This window comes from Aptenodytes forsteri, unplaced genomic scaffold, assembly GCF_000699145.1.
Source record: "Aptenodytes forsteri isolate BGI_AS27 unplaced genomic scaffold, ASM69914v1 Scaffold434, whole genome shotgun sequence".
NCBI lineage: Eukaryota > Metazoa > Chordata > Aves > Sphenisciformes > Spheniscidae > Aptenodytes > Aptenodytes forsteri.
In genome coordinates this window covers 1,425,806-1,445,145 of record NW_008795183.1, presented here as the reverse complement: position 1 = coordinate 1,445,145, position 19,340 = coordinate 1,425,806, and the positions used below count along the sequence as shown (strand labels likewise).

The 19,340-nt window shown below is 39.6% G+C and overlaps 1 protein-coding gene across 2 annotated transcripts in view; it reads right to left on the bottom strand.

Annotated features, from left to right (window-relative positions):
• Positions 1–19,340, bottom strand: part of GLRA2 (glycine receptor alpha 2) — a 129,282-nt gene that overhangs the window by 23,232 nt on the left and 86,710 nt on the right. For both annotated transcript variants that reach the window (XM_009278543.2, XM_009278544.1), the window contains exon 8: positions 6,622–6,771. In XM_009278543.2, coding sequence (XP_009276818.1) covers positions 6,622–6,771 — 150 coding nt within the window. The remainder of the gene's footprint in view (positions 1–6,621; positions 6,772–19,340) is intronic.

Below are 19,340 nucleotides of genomic sequence, written 5' to 3'. Positions count from 1 at the left end.
TTTTTTTTCCATGAACTATGAATTTTGTTCTCCTGATTTTGTTCTCCTGGCTTTGCCTCTACTCTGGTACCTGGATTCCATTACTTCAGCTTGCACACTTGTACTCTACCAGCTTTAATTAATGCCTAGATATTTGGGACTTGATATTTGGAGATCTTTCTCAGGAACTGGTATTACATGTTTCATAAATTAGTCTGCCTTTGATTACAGAATGTTTAATGTAACCAATTTTTTATTTGATTTTCAGAGTTCTCTCCCTTGAAACATAACTATCCTTTTTCTCTTTTGTTTCTTGGTTTGGGGTGAAAAATCCACCCCATATAGTCCATCATCTTATTATGTCTGAGGCTGTAAAACACATGAAACACAGATACTTGTTTTGAGGTTTTTTACCTTCCCTCCTCCAATAAGGGAGGGAAAAGCTTCCATTTCACTTTTCATGACACTTGTAAACAGTCCCTTATAAAAACCAATTTCTCTCTTCCACTGTTTCTTTGTCTGTGTCTGCTTTTCACTGGAAAATCTGCATTTCCAGTAAGCTTAGTCTGTCCACCTGGACAGACTGCTCTTACTAGATTTTTGATCCATTGCTTGAATATGACCCCCATGGCTGAACTGCTTCTTTTCCTACAGGTTACTCTTTCTTTGGAGACTCCTGTCTCTCTTTAGACTTGTGCCTAGAGCTAGACTAAGGATTTATATCCAGATGTTTTTCCAGTTTGAAATGATGTTTTTGTTTAAATGTTTGAACTCACTCTAGTAAGTCCATTTAATAAACAATAAAGATACTTTGACTGATGTTAACTAGGGCCATTCCTAGCCTATTCATGCTCACAATAAAATGACAGACGAGGACATTCAGATGAAGTCACAAGGTGACATGGCAACATGTTGAAATGTATTGTGTCTATTATTTAACTATGCGGGACTGTAACTTCCAGATAAATGATCGTTTTTGTGTATTTATCTTCTGCTGGATTTTTTCTGTGCAGTTACCTTAAAGTGCTAATACAGTTGCCCTGGAGAAAGAAAAGTAACCGCAATATCTCGAGGGTATTTATCTACAGCAGAAGCTACGTGCTCTTTAATCCGTTAAGTAAGCAAGATGTGTGTGAAAGAGAAAGCCATTCAGACTCGGATTCCTATTTTTCACAATGAAACTCATGTGCCTGAGCTCGCCTGGTGAATACCAAAAATAGCTCAACAAAAAGGGCTTTCCTTGGGCACTTCCATTATTCACATGATGCGGCACCTTACATAACGCGAAGCGCGCACGTCATCCCGCCGAGTGCGGTGCACACAGATGCTAGCAGGCAAAAATTTCCACGGGGGACAGTAGTACCAAGTGTTTTAAAGGCAAAGTCAGGCTGAAGGCACTGATTTTTTTCAATGGGCAAGGCTAGAAATCTTAGAAAATTGTTTGGGGGCTCTGACGGAGGGATTTCAGTATGATTAAAATGGCAGAGAAGGCCTTTGAAAATAGCTGCTATTCAACGCGTACCTCTTCTCCTTTTTAAAGATGGAAATATTGTATCATCTTGACAGTCGCAGTGACTTTGGGCGCTTGGGGTACCTGCCTTGCCACCTGCAGCTCCATCCAGAGACCAGCAGTCCTCTGAAGCACTCGTCCGGGTGCCGCCATCTTTGCTTAGTGGAGTTATTCTTTGCTGCTGTAGTCACTTAGTCTCAGTCCCAGCTCTTTCATTTGAAAATGCCATTTGTGCCTCCCTTTGCTAATCTGCATGCATGTGAACCCCCCTGGCTGCAGCATTGTTATTTGTATTGCTCTGTGTTCCCTGCACATGGGATTAAAGTCTGTCACAGCCTCCAGCTGCACAGTTTTTTGTTCAAGCTATAAAGTATTACTTTTAACACTAACGGTCCCAAACTTAACCCCTATTCTTGGTCACAGTGGTAACCATCACACGTATAATTTAGGAAGTCATCTTTGAGATGATGGTATGAATACTAGTGTACTGTGAGTAATTTTTTCCACTGATTATATAATAATTACTGTTTTCAAAAAGCGTTGACTGAACCTCTGTAAACAGAGTTCTGCATCCCTGGAAACACACCATTTTGAAAAATAAGCAAATCTTGTTTGATTATTACATATCATATTTAAAAATGAAGTTCTTTCTTTCAGGTGATCTGGCACTATGCAAATTTAGATTTTAATATAATGAAACTGTACTACATCCGCAGTACCATCAGACTCACAGCTTCTGCAGCCTGTACTCTATGCAAAAAGTAGTATCATGATATATAAGAAATAGGCAACCATTTCTCTCAGTAGTGAAGTATTGCTACTGTTGGGTGTATTTCACTGTGAGCAGGAAGACTACACAAATCTTTAGGACAATCATTGAATGCTTCCTCCAACAGAAACCGCATGGGGAAGGCAGACAGGTTGAAGCACTGATTACTTGAGGATGTAGGGATTTATGCTGTATGGAAGATGGCAACAGATCCTGATAGTGCAATCTGTTCTAATGCAATGACAGATCAATGGTTCAGCTGTAAATACAATTTCTGGACCATCAACAACACAACCCGGACTTCCCTAGAGAAACATTAACCAGTCTGATCTTTGGCTTAAGAGATCTGATGGTCTCTTAAGGTGTCTTGTGCTTTCATGCAATGCTCTGAAGGTTGCACCACTATGAAGACGACGACCGAGCAGAAGCAATAATGAAAGCAGTGACAGAGATATAAGCTTACAAAACTGAGAAGAGTATTTTTCTTGTTTTGTAGATCTAGCTGCTAAACCCAGGAATCCTGGTCAGGCATGGTTTGGTGCCTATTTTTTCTCTCCCCAGATTAGCACTGAATGATGCAGTATAAATATTAAATCACGTCTCTTTTACACTGTCTCCTCTTGACTGTGTCACAGTCACTTGCCTGTGACTTTTAGATTCGCATTCACCATAAACCCTAGTTCAGTGAGCAATACCTCAACAAGTCAAGCTCCCTGCTTGTGAGGCTTCTTGTGGCACCACAGGCTATGTTGCTCTGTTCTCCTCTGCACACAAATGTCCTTCTCTTGAGCAGAAAAGTACCAAGCTGCAGCTATGGTAGCATTGGTCCAGAAACCTCCATCTTGGTACGTCTCCTCTGTTCACCACTCAAGAGCGCATCGCTTCTGTGGTGGGAGTTCTCCAGGGGAAATCAGCGCCAGTGCAGCGCCAGCTCTTAGGGCTTTGCAGCAAAAGTACTGCAGCAACATGGCCCCTCTGTGCACAGCCCTGGCTGTATATGTAATACACAATATTCAAAAGCAGAAGAGAGGTTTCTGCAAGTGTTCCTTAGAGAGAGGGTAACCGAGCCTTATGTGAACCTTAGCTGGACTACTAGCACTTTGTGACTGATAAGACACGCAACACCGAGTACTTACTTGGACTGTTTTTGTAGTTGTATGGCATTAGCTTTCCAGTGACAGCATAGTAATATCGGTCCTATCTTCTAGAGAGACCCTGATTTTTTTCTTTTTCTGTTCAGTTTTTTTATATGTGTAAATATGATTATTTCTACAGTAGAAAGTATCCAGAAGTGAAGGTTCTCTTCTACTGCTTGATATCATAGCTCTGAAAGTGAGCAATTTATTGCATTGCAAACCCTCTATCCTAATTTTGCTGTGTAACATGAACTGTGATTTTTGTTTTGATTTTTGAAAGCTACTAATTCCCTTCACAGTGTACAAAATCCATTGAAATAATCTGCATCTTATAATCACATAACTTTACAGACCTTGATCAAAGTCAGAGGCCCATTACAGCTCAAGAGCTGCTTAGGCAATATTTTTGTTCTGGGAAATCAGGTCCTGAGAGATTTAAATCCTCGTCCCATTTTATTTAAATGAATAAATTTCATTTCTCAGCCACCAGTACCAAGCAGTGAGCTGCACACTAAGCTCATTTCTCTCTCCATCACTGATTTTATTACCTCCATAACTCACCCATAATCTGAATCTATCAGCTGCTATCATATTGCTTCATATCTGCTACACGTTATGCTCTGTAAAAGATTTCAGCTCCATGGCTCTTCTCCAAGCAAGTTAAAAGAAACCAACGAAATAGTTTTTCATTCATAGATATTCATACTCCACTAAGCAGGGCTCAGGACATTACGAGGAGGAACACTGCAGGTTGACGGTTCAGGAATAAATATCATACCAATAAAAATGCATTTCATTATACATACCAAGTTTTGTTGGAATGCGCTCATCTGAAAGAATCCTCCAGAGATGGGATTTTCTGTCTCAAGGCATTTTGTATGCTCCTGTCCCCCCCATTCACCCTATATTTATACAGGACCGGGCTACCAAATATACATTTGCTTTCCTTGGGGGGTTTGGAATGGGGGTGGCACAAGCCAACCATGGAAAAAAGCAAGCATAAGGATGGGCCCCAAGAATGTACAACATGAAACTGCTGTTCATGCTGGGGACAGTATTGTATATTTTGTGAGGACATATAGCAAAGAGAATACAAGAGACTACTAGTGATGCCATCAAAATCAACCATTTTGCTGATTTATGACATCATTGCACATACTAAAACTCTCTCTTGCTTTCTCTTTCTCACTACAGTTTTACCCTCAAACTTGAATTGCCGATCTGATTCACTGTCCCGTAAGCTGATGACTCTTTGCTCCGCAAGCCATTCATGCGCCGCACGGACTCGACGCTTTCATTCCCAACAGTCATAGTCTGTGCCTGTCCCCAGAGTGTCAGCATAGATAGCAGCAGCAAGAATGAGAATATCAGAGCAGTAACACAACGACACACATACACAACACGCAAAGAGAAGAATGGCTCAGTTAGAGAAGACCATCATGCAAAACAACGTGAATCACTTTCAAGACAAAATAAGCTGAGAAAATTGTGAGAGACAAACTCCAGTAAAGAGATGCAGAAAACACCTCCTAAAGAGATGGCCTTAGTAACATTATTCCCTATTTTGAAATCCGTGCAACCAGATTCATAGGAAAAGTGAAAGCAGGTCTGTGCAAATGGATAGGTGTCTCTTACTCCAGCAGAATATTTCCTTGTATTTAATTAGGGCATTACCCATTTTGCAAAGAATCCATGTACCAACTGGCTTAGGATAAACACAGGTCTTCTGGTGATTTGGTTTTAAGTAACTTTCTTTTAATAGTCACCAAAATAATCATTCCCACAGCAGATGAATGACCACTTCCATGGACCAAAACCTCATAATTTTTGAGTGATACCACTGGATACTGTTACCTACCAATTGTGGCTTCTTGCCTACTTGTTAATCTCTAAAGAAGACATCGTATCCAAACCTGAAATTACAGACCCCATACAGCAGCTTCTGCTGCTGCCATGCTGTTTTTGGAAACAAAGGCTTCCAGCGGCAGTGCATCTGGCATGGGTGCCTGCAGACGGGCAAGCATTTCTGCTCTCTCTTGTAATCTAACCTTAACGGGAATCTCAATTCACCTGACAATAATATTAAACCAGAGGACAGCACTGGATTGCTTCCCAGAGCATCCATCAAATATTACATTAGCTACAGAACATTTATTAGACAGACCTGTCAAAACACAAATGCCCTGTGCCATTGTTGTCATCCCTCTTGTAAAGGAAACCATTATTTGTGGCTTGAAGCACTCGCGCAGCTCAAGCAAATATTTACTTCACCTAGCAAATGCATATGTACAGCGTAAACCTAAATGTTTCTACTGATACTGAAAACCAGTGACATAGATACAGGAAGGATGAAGCCTTTATAGTTATGGGAATGATCACAACTGGACTAAAATTCAATTTAATGTCTATTCTTGTCTTTCCGTTTACCAAAGAAAAAATCAGGAAAGGTGGACAGACTTCCTAAAAATATTTCTAGACTGACATCTGGGTTAAAAACAAGCCTCTCTCCTACATTTCAGTCACTGGTATAAAATGATGTGATAACGATACTCACAAATAGTCCCTTTGCTAAAAATTTGAAGTTAGTACCAGTAACAAACTGTGAAATAGTAGAATGTGGAGAGGAAATTGTCCTAATCCTTCTCTTTTTTAAAGTGGCCATGTTTCCTGGTTTCAGCTGGGAAAGACACCAGTCACTGGTGGTTTAGAAGTGAGGGCAGAACTGCTGAACTCTGCAATGGGCTACCCTAAGGAATCTCCCATTTTAGCATGACTAGCTAGGATAGCAATAGAAAAGACAGGTCTTAAGCATTTGCTGATGTCAGCACGTCTGGATGATGTCAAGGAAATAATATTGGTACTCTACCTATGTCATTGCTTCCAACTGTTCCTTATCTGCTGGTGGGTGCCACATAATAGCATAGTATTTGGGGATTAGAAGAAAATCTAATTTCACAGGTAAAGGTACAGCTGCCTCAGCAATTGCAAGAAGAGAAGAGAATTCTTGGAATCAGTGACCAATCTATTGCCATTTAGCAATAGCTTCATAAACTGCAAATAAACCCAGCAGCCAGTTTTCAGCTCTTTATCAAGGAGTAGATCACTCAAAAGGAAACTTTAGAATAAGACTCTCCTGCAAGGGCAAGAAGAACTGAGGTGAGAAATCAACTGCACATCAGCATGCTGTCAGGGCAGACTCGGTCACCCCTAGTAAAGAGCAGCTGTACCTTGTTTTGTCGCCTTTGCCTTCTTCGAAGCCTCAGAAGCTCCTTGTGCTGCCGTGAAACAAAGTTGACTGCTGCATATTCCAGTAATGCAGCAAAGACAAAGAGAAGGCACACGGCCATCCAGATATCAATAGCTTTTACATAGGAGACCTATAAAGAAATAAGACACGGCATGTTATATTTCAAACTTCTTCATGAGCTGAAGATATTGACGTGAAAAAACAAACACTTTTCCGCACTGCATGAATTCCAGTTGTTCAATGAGGTGGGTTTTTTTCTTGTTTTGTGTTTTGGTTTGTTAGTTTATGGGCTTATAACAAATAAATAATCCAACTATTAATGGAAATGCGTGTTCACAAAGAATACACAAATTATGAGCTACTGCCTTTAGGAAAAGAATCAGGATTAGTCTAACGAAATACAAATGCTCTTACAGTCACAATCACAGCTTATCAGAAAGAATACAAATACAGGGCGTGATACAATACCTATTGAAAAACAGCTCTAGAAAGTTTATAATTTTCAGCTTTTTCATCTTTTATGAACCAATTACCGTATTGATTAGTTAGTTATGTTTGGTATCCATAACCTCAAAATAAACTCAGGGTACTATATCCTATTGGTTGATATGACTTTACTAATATATGTGTTATTAAATATTCGATCCTAGTTGCATGACAACTCTATAAGAAAAATAAACCTTCATAGATATTATCTACTACAAATACCCAAATACCAAATGCCTCTGTTCTAGTAAAAGCCTATTCTGATTTGAATTGACTGGTCCACAATAAAATCAGATGTATTGCAGCACTGCAGTGTCACAAGATTTTTATTGTATTACCCACACAGTGGGCAAAACAGTAGCCAATTAATGAGCTACACAATATGCATATTGTCCTCCATAGCTGTATTTGGTCTCTGCCTTTCTTTGTAGTCTTGCAGTTTTTAAGCAAAGATCTTATGATTAGGCAACAGCAGGTTGTCTCTTTTGTTTATCAGGTATTACATCCAGGGTGGAATTAAAATCATCTGAATTGTAATGTCTACAACGTACATGTGAGATAGTTGCCTAAACTCCTTTGATATTAATAAATCAAGGGATGAAGAAGAACAGGCATTTCTAGGATGCAATGCATCTGAACTGTTTTAGATGTCTTCTTTGGGATGTGATGAATGACACCCAAATAGTGCTTCTTCATCCTCATGTCTGTAAAGAGGAGCTTAGAACCACTGTCTAAGCGTAGACACACAGGGCTTTACTCAGTTGTGTAAATAAAAGCATCACGTACTGCCACATTAGGTACGTAGCCTCCATTTGCTAATCCAGCAGAGCACAAATGTCCAGTATTATACTAACCAGTCCTCTGGAGATGTCTCAGATACCCAAGGTCACCTCAAATGGCACCGCCACACAACTGAATCAAGATAAGCAAAAAGGTTTGTACCTAAACTCTGAAAAATTATAATCAAAGGTATTTGATTATAGTCTGAATAATAAAATTCAAGTCTGAATAATGCCCAGCAGACCAAACATTTCAATGCAGTCAAAACATACAGTGGTCTGAAAAGACAGCAGAAAAGGATGTGTTGTGCATCTAACACTCTAATGTTTCCAGTCTCCACCTTGGAAAACTCCACCTCTACCCTTTGCCCACACTGTTCAAAATGACCTTGCTGTTATGGTCGTGGCTACCATTTCATGATGAAGGGAAGCACACCTATTTCAGTAGATTTTGCTCTTGTTTACCATGTGCTTGAATAGCATCACTTTTCAAAGTCTGTAGAACATTTTTTGTTAATGTCAAATGTAATATACTGCACTATGTGCTCCAGCAAGCAATATGAGCAGAGGAACTGGCATTTAAAGCATGGCAGAAAGGGTACAGAGCTCCATCCTGCAGATCCTGAATACTGAGCAGGACATTTCAGAGGAGTCAAATACTGCTATTCAGCCTGCACCACAGGAACGTACATTTCTGTAGCTGAGGCTATACTCCAGCTCCACACTGCCATGCCCACTGCAGTGCCCACAATACAAATGCACAGGCTGAGATGTAAGAGGATGATCTAACAGGCTAAGGTGTCACTATGAATCTATGCCTTTCAATTAGATACACAGCAGGTATGCATTTTTCTCTCCCACACATAAAAAAATCTTACAAGTTACATCTTTACTGAACAGCTGTGAAACCCAATGAAAACTCAACAATGTCCCAGACACTCTGTGCCACAGGTTGAGGTGCAGTAGGAATCAAGTCACTGTAATTTCTGTAAAATGCAGCTGAGTTTAGATTGTTTGTTACCTTCCTTGAAGGAGCAGCTTGTTTTCCTTTACAAAGGCCCTTAGGAGACGTATTAGACATGCATAAACAGCTGGACTGCGCTGCCAGAGACAGCACAATGCAGGGTGCTGAAGCTACAAGAATCAGCATGTCTGACTGTGCAAATCCTGTCCTAGTGGGCTTAAAGCAGGGAAGGCAAAATAATAAAGGAAGCCCTGGGTTAGCCTTCCTGCCACTTACACAGTGCTGCCATAAATGGCATCCACACAACTGCTGAGCCAGCTGGATTATTTTAATTCCAGCCTGCTGGGCTGGAATCAGAGGATCATGATATACTTGGCAGGTACGTAGCTTGTTTTATTGTTTAGCCGTTGCCATACCATGGCACAGCTTTAAGTGTGAAAACAGCACATTAAAAATAAATAAATGGAGAAGTCCTGCTGATCCCTTTGTTTTCAAATCATTTTACATAATTTTATCTATGCATCCCCAGTATGTACAGAATTATGCTGCTAAAAGCCTAAAAGCCCATGCAATTTTCTGAAGTCAGACTTTTTTCTAGGCATCCCTATGCATGGAAAATGACGTGGATCTATTACACCAAGCCTAGGAGGGCCTCATCTGGTACACGTTTCCAAAGAAGTCCTAAAGTGAGTGCCCAGATTTTAGACCAGCACTTTGGTATCTAAAGCATGAGCAATGCAAAGATTTGGTGGATTTTAGGGTCTGTGTCTGCTTTAGCTGACTCTAACCTGTGTCTTCCTTCAACTAGGAAATGGTCACATCTACCAGATCGTAGACTGATCTGAAGTGAACCTCTCTCAACCACCCTTGCTGAAGCTGTTCCACTTTGTATGAAAACACTTAAAAATCCATTGGCTTGGGGACTAGGAACAGAGTCTCCCCTTCCTAGATGCAAATCTTAAGCAGTGGAATATGAAGTCATTTTGTCTCCGTGTCCCAAACACATGCAGGGATTGAGAAGGCCCTATCACAGAGTATTTCATGGTGCTTGAACAATTTCCTCAGTGAGATGAGCACAGAAAGGATGTGAATTTGATCTGCACATTCCAGGTGAGTGCTATAACCACTTGCCTGCCAGATGCTGTACCTTCTTACTGTAGTGTCTCACATGTCAATGAAATGCCTTTTTCTAAGAGCTCCTCAGCCATTTCCCATTTATCTCCACAGGAAGCTCTTCACTCAGCAGGCTCTAGTGTGCACCTCATTCCTAGGTGCTTATTTCTCCTTTGCACTATACAAGGAACCTTTCACATCTAATTTTCAGTTTAAAATATTGCTGAGTGACATGCTTGTAGGAGCTGGGGTCTGCAAAACTCAGCACTTCGTGATATCATAGGCACATCCATTGCTTTGAGAGGTTCTTCTACCAAACTCAAAAACAGTGTTACCAGCTACGTTTTTTCCCAGCTCATAGTATAGCTTCAAAACTCATATGTTTGCTCAACTAAAAGGCTTACATCACCTGCTTTGGTAAGGACTTATCAAACAATACTATATCTCCAGCTTCTTTAACTACCATGTCCATGCTCCATGCTCCATAGTCACTACTGTGTACATGTAGGACAGTATAGACCCTGATTTTTTTGGAGAAGGTTTCATCTCACCTAACTTAAAACATATTATGTACATGTGGTTTTTTTAAATTAATGGTAAGAAATTAACATTTTTTGGACAAAATGTATCTAAGTGGAAGGCAGATATCTATACTATAGTCAAATGAACTGTACCCTAAAAATTCCAGTCTCTCATTTTTGACCAAGACTGGAGTTTTGGGTGGCTATTTCAGGTATATATGTCTGCTTGATATAGACCTATGTTGTTTAGATAAAGCCTGTGAATCATCTCTATTAGCTAGTGTCTTTATATAATCCTAAACAGAATAGAGCAGAAGAAAACAAGTTACCCACACAAGCCTATGTAATAGAGACTGTTACCTGAGCATTTGCCACCTTTCCCATAATTTCACTTGCAGGACAAAATGCAAGGTGTGCAGTAACACCACAAATTCAGAGTAGACATTATCAAGCTACCAAGTAGTAATAGTTGTTTTTTCAAAGGTAGACCTTGTAAAACTTTCTCTGAAAAGCCTGTAACCCCACCAGCACACTGGCTCCATTTACTTTGCAGTAGTTTTACAAGTGGATGTTTGCAAACTCTGCCTCGTTCAACGTTACCATGTTCAGAGAGCACATGAAGATTTTCTTGCCCTTTTCTTTCTTTAAATAGCTGCTCCACTTTTTACTGCATGTTGCAGAGCTTCCTCTCTAATGTTGTTTGGGGAGAGGGGATTTAATGGCTCCCACCAATAAAACCATAAATTATATCAATTATTCAGATGCTCTGTAAATGTTTTAGGGCCAGCTAATGAGGGAAATTTTTCAGAGTGAGAGCTGTCGGCACCAAGAGCCAAGTATGACAAGGCTGAGCACAGTAAATGTGACAAAGCAACTCCTTTCCCCTCATAATTTTAATCATTTGTTATTTGGCCATGCCCACTATGTAAATAAAAGACCAGTTTATGCTCTATACGGCACTGCTGTAGCATCAATGACCCCAGTGAATGGAAATGAAAGTCTAAGGAGGATCACACTGTTGATGAAGGCCTTGCAAAGATTAAACCTTCCACTTTTCCAGCTCTTTTTATTTCAGCACTGTGACTCTCTCACAGCTTCTGGGTACCTTTTGGAATATCGCTGTGTGTCACCACCAGAACAAGGCATGCTTTTGTGGAGAGAAGCTGGGGGAAAATGTGGTCATGGGTCCCGCAGTTGAGCAGCTGTCCTTTGTTGACGTTTGTGAATCAGCCCAAATGTGAGCTCTATTTCTGCTATAGCACCAGCCTCATGAGACTCCAGACAACTGCTTTAACTCTCTGATTCAGTTGAACAGGTGTAAAATGGAAATAAAGACACATCCATTCTCTCCCAGAGTTCTGCATTGTGAAAATGACTTCAATATGCAGTGCAAGGTGCTCAGCCTGTCTTAAAAAACATATATTCCCTCATTTTGGTCGATAGGATCACATGAAAAAATATCTTTGACTTGTGATATGAAGCCCCAAACCTCTACTTTTGCACAATACCACATTCTAGGCAAGATTTTTTTAAAGAAGAAAATTTTCAGCTACTGGAAAATGTTACAATTTGAAATTAATTTCTCCTACGCATTAAAAGAATGTCTTCAGGGAAAAAGTTTCAGAGAATTTTTCAGATCAGAAATGTGGAAATAGAACAAAGTAATGTTTTAAATCAAAACTGAAACAAAAGTTATGTAAAACTGCCTTCCAGTACAAGACATTGATGTTGCATTAAATTTCACTTTATTTTTTTAATCCAAAGGCAAGATTTTTTTAAAGAAGAAAATTTTCAGCTACTGGAAAATGTTACAATTTGAAATTAATTTCTCCTACGCATTAAAAGAATGTCTTCAGGGAAAAAGTTTCAGAGAATTTTTCAGATCAAAAATGTGGAAATAGAACAAAGTAATGTTTTAAATCAAAACTGAAACAAAAGTTATGTAAACTGCCTTCCAGTACAAGACATTGATGTTGCATTAAATTTCACTTTATTTTTTAATCCAATAAATCAAAACTGAAACAAAAGTTATGTAAAACTGCCTTCCAGTACAAGACATTGATGTTGCATTAAATTTCACTTTATTTTTTTAATCCAAAGCACTTACATGAAATTCTGTTATCATAAAACTTACTGGGTTTTTTTTGTTTTCCAAATCTTGAATTCATAAAGAAATTGATGGTTCTTTCCTGCATATCAGCTTTATATAGCTGAAGCTGAAAGCACCAGTCCTGGTTTCATCACATTTTCCAGGCAGAAAAGTTTCTGAATGAAGAGCAGGCTGTCAGCTGCTAGTACAAGGAAAGTATTTTCTTTTTATCTTATTTTACCCTGGATCTTTCTTTTCACCCGAATATTTCACCCCCATGAAATATCATCATTCTAAAACAAATTCATATCAGAAAATGCAAATTACTCTCCCAGTCCTAAACCCTCAGTCATTTTATACTATTCTGTTGTTGTAACACTTTCCAGTTAATTATCTTTCACAGAAATTTAAAGGGTCATAGTTACTGTGCAATAGCTTGATGGGTCAGGTCAACAAGACTTTTTAGCTTAGTGGACAATATGGCATAAAACAGAAAGTGGTTTAGATTCCACCAAGTTTAAAATTAATGGGATTGATCACCTGGTGAGAAAAATCTTCATGAAGTGTTCAGGAGAGGGCAAGTAAAGCAACTGTCCATCACAGCTGGCTTTGGGACCTGTTCTCAAAGGAGGCTGCTTCTGCAGGGGAGGGAATGATAATGAAAGCTTTCATCTTCCAGACCGTGGTAAATGTTTGTTTGCCTCTTCAAGACTTTAATGTCCATATTCTTTCCAAAATGTACTTTGCAATGAAAAAGGTTAAGCTATCAGAGCTACTATTCTGTTACTGGAAAATAAGCACTCATAGTAATGGGGAGATTTTGACAGGAGATGGTTCATTGGTGAATGAGTCCTGTGGAAGTTGTAGGTGTCCTTCATCACCTCACTTACTGCATTTCTAGGTGGTTTGGGAAGACAACCAGCCTGGCTGGTGACCTTCTTTCCTTTTGAGGTGAAATGGGGCTAAAATCAAGTCCCAAATGTCCCACCCAGGAACCAAGCTACTACCCTTAGAGTAAAATGCCTGTTCTGAGATGACAACATAACTAATTTGGTTTGTTTGCTGGATGAATGAAAAAATGACAATATTTGGTGAATGTGAAACACACTTTTTCCAATTATTTTAATACAGCAACTCTATTTTTTTTTAATTGACTAAAATATTTTGTTCAACTTTTTTTTTTCTTTGAGAAACATCTACTTCATCTTCAATTTTTAAATGAAATGTGGACAATTTTCAAAACAAAACAAGAAACAAGCAAGAAATATTTAACTTAAAATTGCTGAAACAAACTTCCCCACCCTCCCTCCATTATTCAGATTCCATCTGAAAGTATCCACCTAACTCAGCAGGGACTCACAAGTTGTTCCAGTCACCCAAAATTGCCTTTTTCAGTGAATAAACTATTCATCCAATTTTTTTTGCTCTATTTTTATCACTGGTTCTGCCAAGTCATGAGATGCTAAACCTCCTACACACTGCTGATGCAAACTAAATGCCGACTGCATTCAAGCCAGGAAAAGTATGGAAACCATTTACGGTTTGTTTTCCCTTCAAAGATGAAGGAAAATTTTCTTCAAGTCTTTGAAGATGATCAGGGAGTTAAGGTATTTACAAAGATGCTCAGAGACCGGCCCCTGGAGCAAGATGCTCCCCACCTTCAGAGTGTGGCTGGCCCCCAAGAAACTGCAGGTATTATGCAACACTTTGTGAACCTCTGCAACACATGGATAACACCTGATTCAGATGTTACAGAACTGTGTTATAGTATGTCCTGCAGGATGTGATAAAGGGAGCACAGAACAGTAACTGCACACCAGAGACTGATGTTTCTTTAAATTATGTAACTCTATGCTATAAGACACATTATAAAAAAAGTAAACTTGTGTTCCAGGTAAAGGAAAGCCATTCTAGAGAAGCAATAAAATATTTCTTTTTAGCATGGGCTGTGTCTATTCACACTTTATGCTCCTTCTTCTCAAACAGCAATTTCCACCTTTGAAAAATGTAATCCCACAAATACAGAATCAGTTATCAGACTGGTGAAGCCAAGACTGATTGTTTTTCCTTCCCAGGGGCATATGAAGTGTTGGCATGTTCATCATGTGTCATTTTGTGCAATCATATGGTGTAGTCGCCTTGTATTTCCCATTCCTGACAATTCATTCTTTCTGTACAGGAAATTTAGACAGGATGCACCATTTCCACTTCAAAAGCCCTTGACTTCCTTGAAAATAGTGTGACTATTTTTCAGACAAAGAAAAAAAATCTGAGCAATAGCTTAAGATAGTTTTTCTAATCAAGCAGGTTACAGCTGAGAAAACAAAGGCTTGTGCTTTGGACAGATAATTGTGTTGATTCTCAGCTTGGGAGCAAACTGGGTGATTTTATTTTTCATTGATAATGCAGGGATGGGCTGACCTCTGCTACTGGGAATGAAGTAACACTAATTGAAATTGTAACCAGGGTCAAAAGCCCACTTCTGCAAACAGGTAGTCAACTGTGTGTTGTATCACTTTTCACTAAGATGACAATAAAGTGGAAATGTCTCTTATATCTAGGCCAGGAGTTCAAGTCTAGCTCAGACCACTACTGAAATGGTTAACAAGATGGTACAGATGGGAAATGCAGAATTATTTGGAAACAGTAGGTTCTAGTGACCCTCCCCAAGAAGTGTTGAGTTCAAGCCCTACAAAAAAGGGCAGGGTGGAACTAGGAATGAGCAGAACTGCAACAGGTTGTGCGAAGTTTGGGCACACGGATGGACCAAATAATAAAGGGACTAGTTATTTCTGTCTGATTGTCTCTTTTCAGCCCCCTGCAGAAACAGATTTTGGGGAGAATCAAAACTGTGAAAGAGAGAGGGGAAAAATGCAAATTCCTCTGTTCATCATTAATTAGGATTTTGGCATCCTCCAGGCCACTGCTGACTTTTCTCATTGCCCTGATCCCGAAAAACACTGGGCAAGAACAGGTCAGGGGACACCACCACTCCCACCAGCTCAGCCACATCCTCAACACTATGGAAGCAGGAAATTGTGGGGTTTGTCACTTTCCAGCCTGGTTACCTCTCTCTGCCCTCTTGGTAAAAAGAGTCTGGTTTAACTGGCCAACAAAAATGTGCTCTGCAGTAGTGTTGCAGACCAAGAGGCAGCTAACCCCACCCCAACCCAATGTCACAGTGAGAGGTGGTACGGTTTTGTCAGATCTCAGACAAGCCAGTAAGGCCCACAGTCTGTGCTTGAGCTGTCTCAGAAAGAGATCTGCAACACCAAGCATCAGCCTCTTGCCACTAATATTCTGCACATCTCTGCTGTTTTCCTTGGTCCCATTTTGTATGTTTTGTCTTCTTCTGTCTTCAAGAAATTGGTCTTAAATAAGAGCTTGCAACCATTTGACTAAGTCTTTCTTTTTTCCTTAAAAAAAACAGATTTCCGATAAAGCTTTCTACAGTCAAAGGGAAAAACAATCCTCCTGACCCTACAAAAAGCTAGGACTCTCTGTGCACACAGACTCCCCACAGGTTACTACAGCATCTCAGTGTCCCACCAATTAACCCTTTGGGTTTGGCTTGTGAACAAAGAAAGGCAGAAAAGCAAGCTCATGTTGGCAGAAATAAAATAAGACCATTATTTGTGACATTTCTTGTGTATGGACCAAAGAAAGTAATCAACACATTAATGGAGACATGGTGATCAGTTTATGAAGGTGACATAAGGATTGATGTCCCTGCTCCAAGGAAGCAGCTTCTTATTGTTAAGTAATTGAAAGACATTTATCACACAGAAACACCCCCATATCCAGCTGAGATCAGTGCAAATTGAGAATTATATGTGGCTGCATTAAGACACGGGCAAACACACCTACGGGCAGCCGGTGTAGCTAGATGACAATGTCAGTCTCGCGTCTCATTTACAACAGAAGTTTCTGGCTCTTCCTTCCTAGTGCAATCAACAGATAATATTTTTTAAATGTCATTAAATGCTTACTTGACTACTTGGACTCTAAATGGTAAATTCTTCAGTGGATGAGAGTGTGGATAAAAACAATCACCAAGGAGAAAAAAATGGGGAAGATTAAAGAGGAGCCACACCACCATGATTGCATGATTGCTAGCAAGAACCACTGGCAGGATTTGAAACGATGTCATTAAATTCATAAACAGCGTAAAATGTCGACACTTACTAAAGGAGCATTTATATTTAAGATTCATTTGAAATAAGAAGCCAATGTGGTATGTATCTGAGTACAGCCAGAGCGCCTACTTCTAAAATGCCAGCTTTTCTGCTATGATTACAGTTTTCTGAAATGTTTTTTTGTTTGTTTGTTTGTTTGTTTTCCTTCAAACAGAGCATTAACTCAAGTTCAGAAAACCCTTTCCATTTCCTCTGTAGATCCAAAAGTGCCTCAGCCACCTCAGGTGAAAAGTAATCTTCATTCAGCTCGCCCGCAGCCATGCCAGATGCAGTTATTACCACTGCCACCTGGTTAGGAAGAATTGCACCAAATTGAGTTATTTTTTGGCCTTTGAAGAGTTAACTGACTCAGTGCATGACTGTTATCAAATAATAAGTCAGGATTTTATTTTTGTAGCAGTAGGAACAAATCTCTTCCTTTCACATAAAGCAGGTAAGAATCACAGAACTGGCGGATGGCAGTGTAGCTACCGTGATCAATACCAAGAACATTTGCACCTATATGTACATTTTTAGGTATGATTTTTTCATTGGATAGCATGAAAATTGTGTTAATGCTCAGGTGACTGCAGAACATTCTACAACATCTTCTCTGTGCTGTATTTCCTATTGTAGTCACAACTAAGTGAACCATTAAAAGTGATCCAATTCACTGAACCAAACAACAAAAACCTAAAATTAGAAAAAGGATGCCTAGGGCAATATGCCTTTTTTTCTTTAACTCTTGGTCTCTGCTGTTTGTGAATAGAAAGTTGATTTTTCTAGTTCTTCCCTAAAATTATACTGCTAAATTCTGGATTTCTTAGGACCTCCAGTAATTTGGTGGGAAAATGCATTTGTTTATTTTTATGACTGCCAGTCTCTCTAGATTAGAGATGGGCGAATTAAATTAATCCTTTGGTCAGAGAAAATTGCCTTACCAATACTAAATATAACATCAGACTAAAACAACTGAGAATGGGATGGTTCATTACATTACTCAGTATCTACATATGCTTCTTTCTTGGCTATTACTTGATCAGTTACTTACTATTCCTGAGCCACTTATCATTCTTAATGAGTCTTCTGGCTCTGTATTCTGAATTGCTACTTTCATGTGATTAAACTGGAAGGGAGAAAAAATACTTTATTTGTGGATAAGTTGAACAATATGTAACTAACAATAATGGTGCAACAAATAGATCTGTATACGCAGTCCGTCAAATTATTCTCTTTCTATCTTTAGAAAAAGATAGAAAAGGGATTTTAAATGAAAAATAAAAGTGTCCCTAAAAAAAGATCCTGAAGCTGACATCAAAGAAAACATAGGCTCAGGAGGGATAACGCGGTCCAATTCCGATTGTAAGAGTGAGTGAGTCATATTTCACGTACAGTAAAGCACTCAAGGAAATGTAGAATTGAAAGAGGATGTACAATGGGAATAATAGAATATGGCAATGGTGAAAATGTATGTGGAAAGAAATTGCTGGTCTGAATATTAATAAGCAGAAAGAAAGAAAATGGGATAAAGAAGGCAGGTTAAAGGAAAGAAAATGGAATTCAAATAAAGGGGAACGAACAGCAGCATTTAGCAAGATTCATATGAAGATTTTATTTTTCTTAAGCTTTAACTGGATCAGTTTCCATATTCTAAAGGGATCAGAGCTGCCACATTAATGTAAATGTACCTATCACACACCCAAATTAGCTCAAGTCCTTAGGCTCAGGACCTGGAATCAACACTGTGTTTGGTGAAGCACAGGATGCATGCTCAGACCGCTGTTTTGCAGGAGGTGACCTTGCTCGGGACAGTGCAGAAAGCCGAGCACTTCTTCTTTTCTCATGGACTCCTGCAACCAAGGACCCACCTGACCCACTCTGTAGGTCCCACTAACCAGCTCCAGACAGTCAACCTGCACCACCTCCTTGGGAGAAAAGGCTGGGACTGAGGGCTCATATTGCACCAGGTTTTGTGATAGAAGCAGACCCACACAGCAGGTTTGAAGCTGCTGGCAAGTACCTCCTTCCCTGTTTTTCCTGTTCACAATCTTTGAAATTTAATGATCTTTTTGTTCTCTTTTCTAAACTCAGGTAGTACTTCCTAATCAAGATCTAGCTGTCCTTTCCAGCCAGACATGTCTGACCAATTAACATTTGTTAACTGAATTATGTTTTCGATCCACTTGTGGAAGACCAGCCATGGAACAAAAAAGCAGGAAAAACCAGCACAGGAAGACATCATTGTAGGCTCCCTTTTGTGTCCATGTGGAACCACCAGGAACACCTGCGAGGACTCACCAGCCTACTCAAGCACAGAAGAGACAGTGTCACCTTTCATACTCATTTTAGAATCATAGAATCATAGAATCATAGAATCATTGAGGTTGGAAAAGACCTCTAAGATCATCGAGTCCAACCGTCGACCCAACACCACCACCCACTAAGCCATGTCCCTAAGTGCCTCATCTACTCGTCTTTTAAATACCTCCAGGGATGGGGACTCCACCACTTCCCTGGGCAGCCTGTTCCAATGTTTCACCACTCTTTCAGTAAAGAAATTTTTCCTTACATC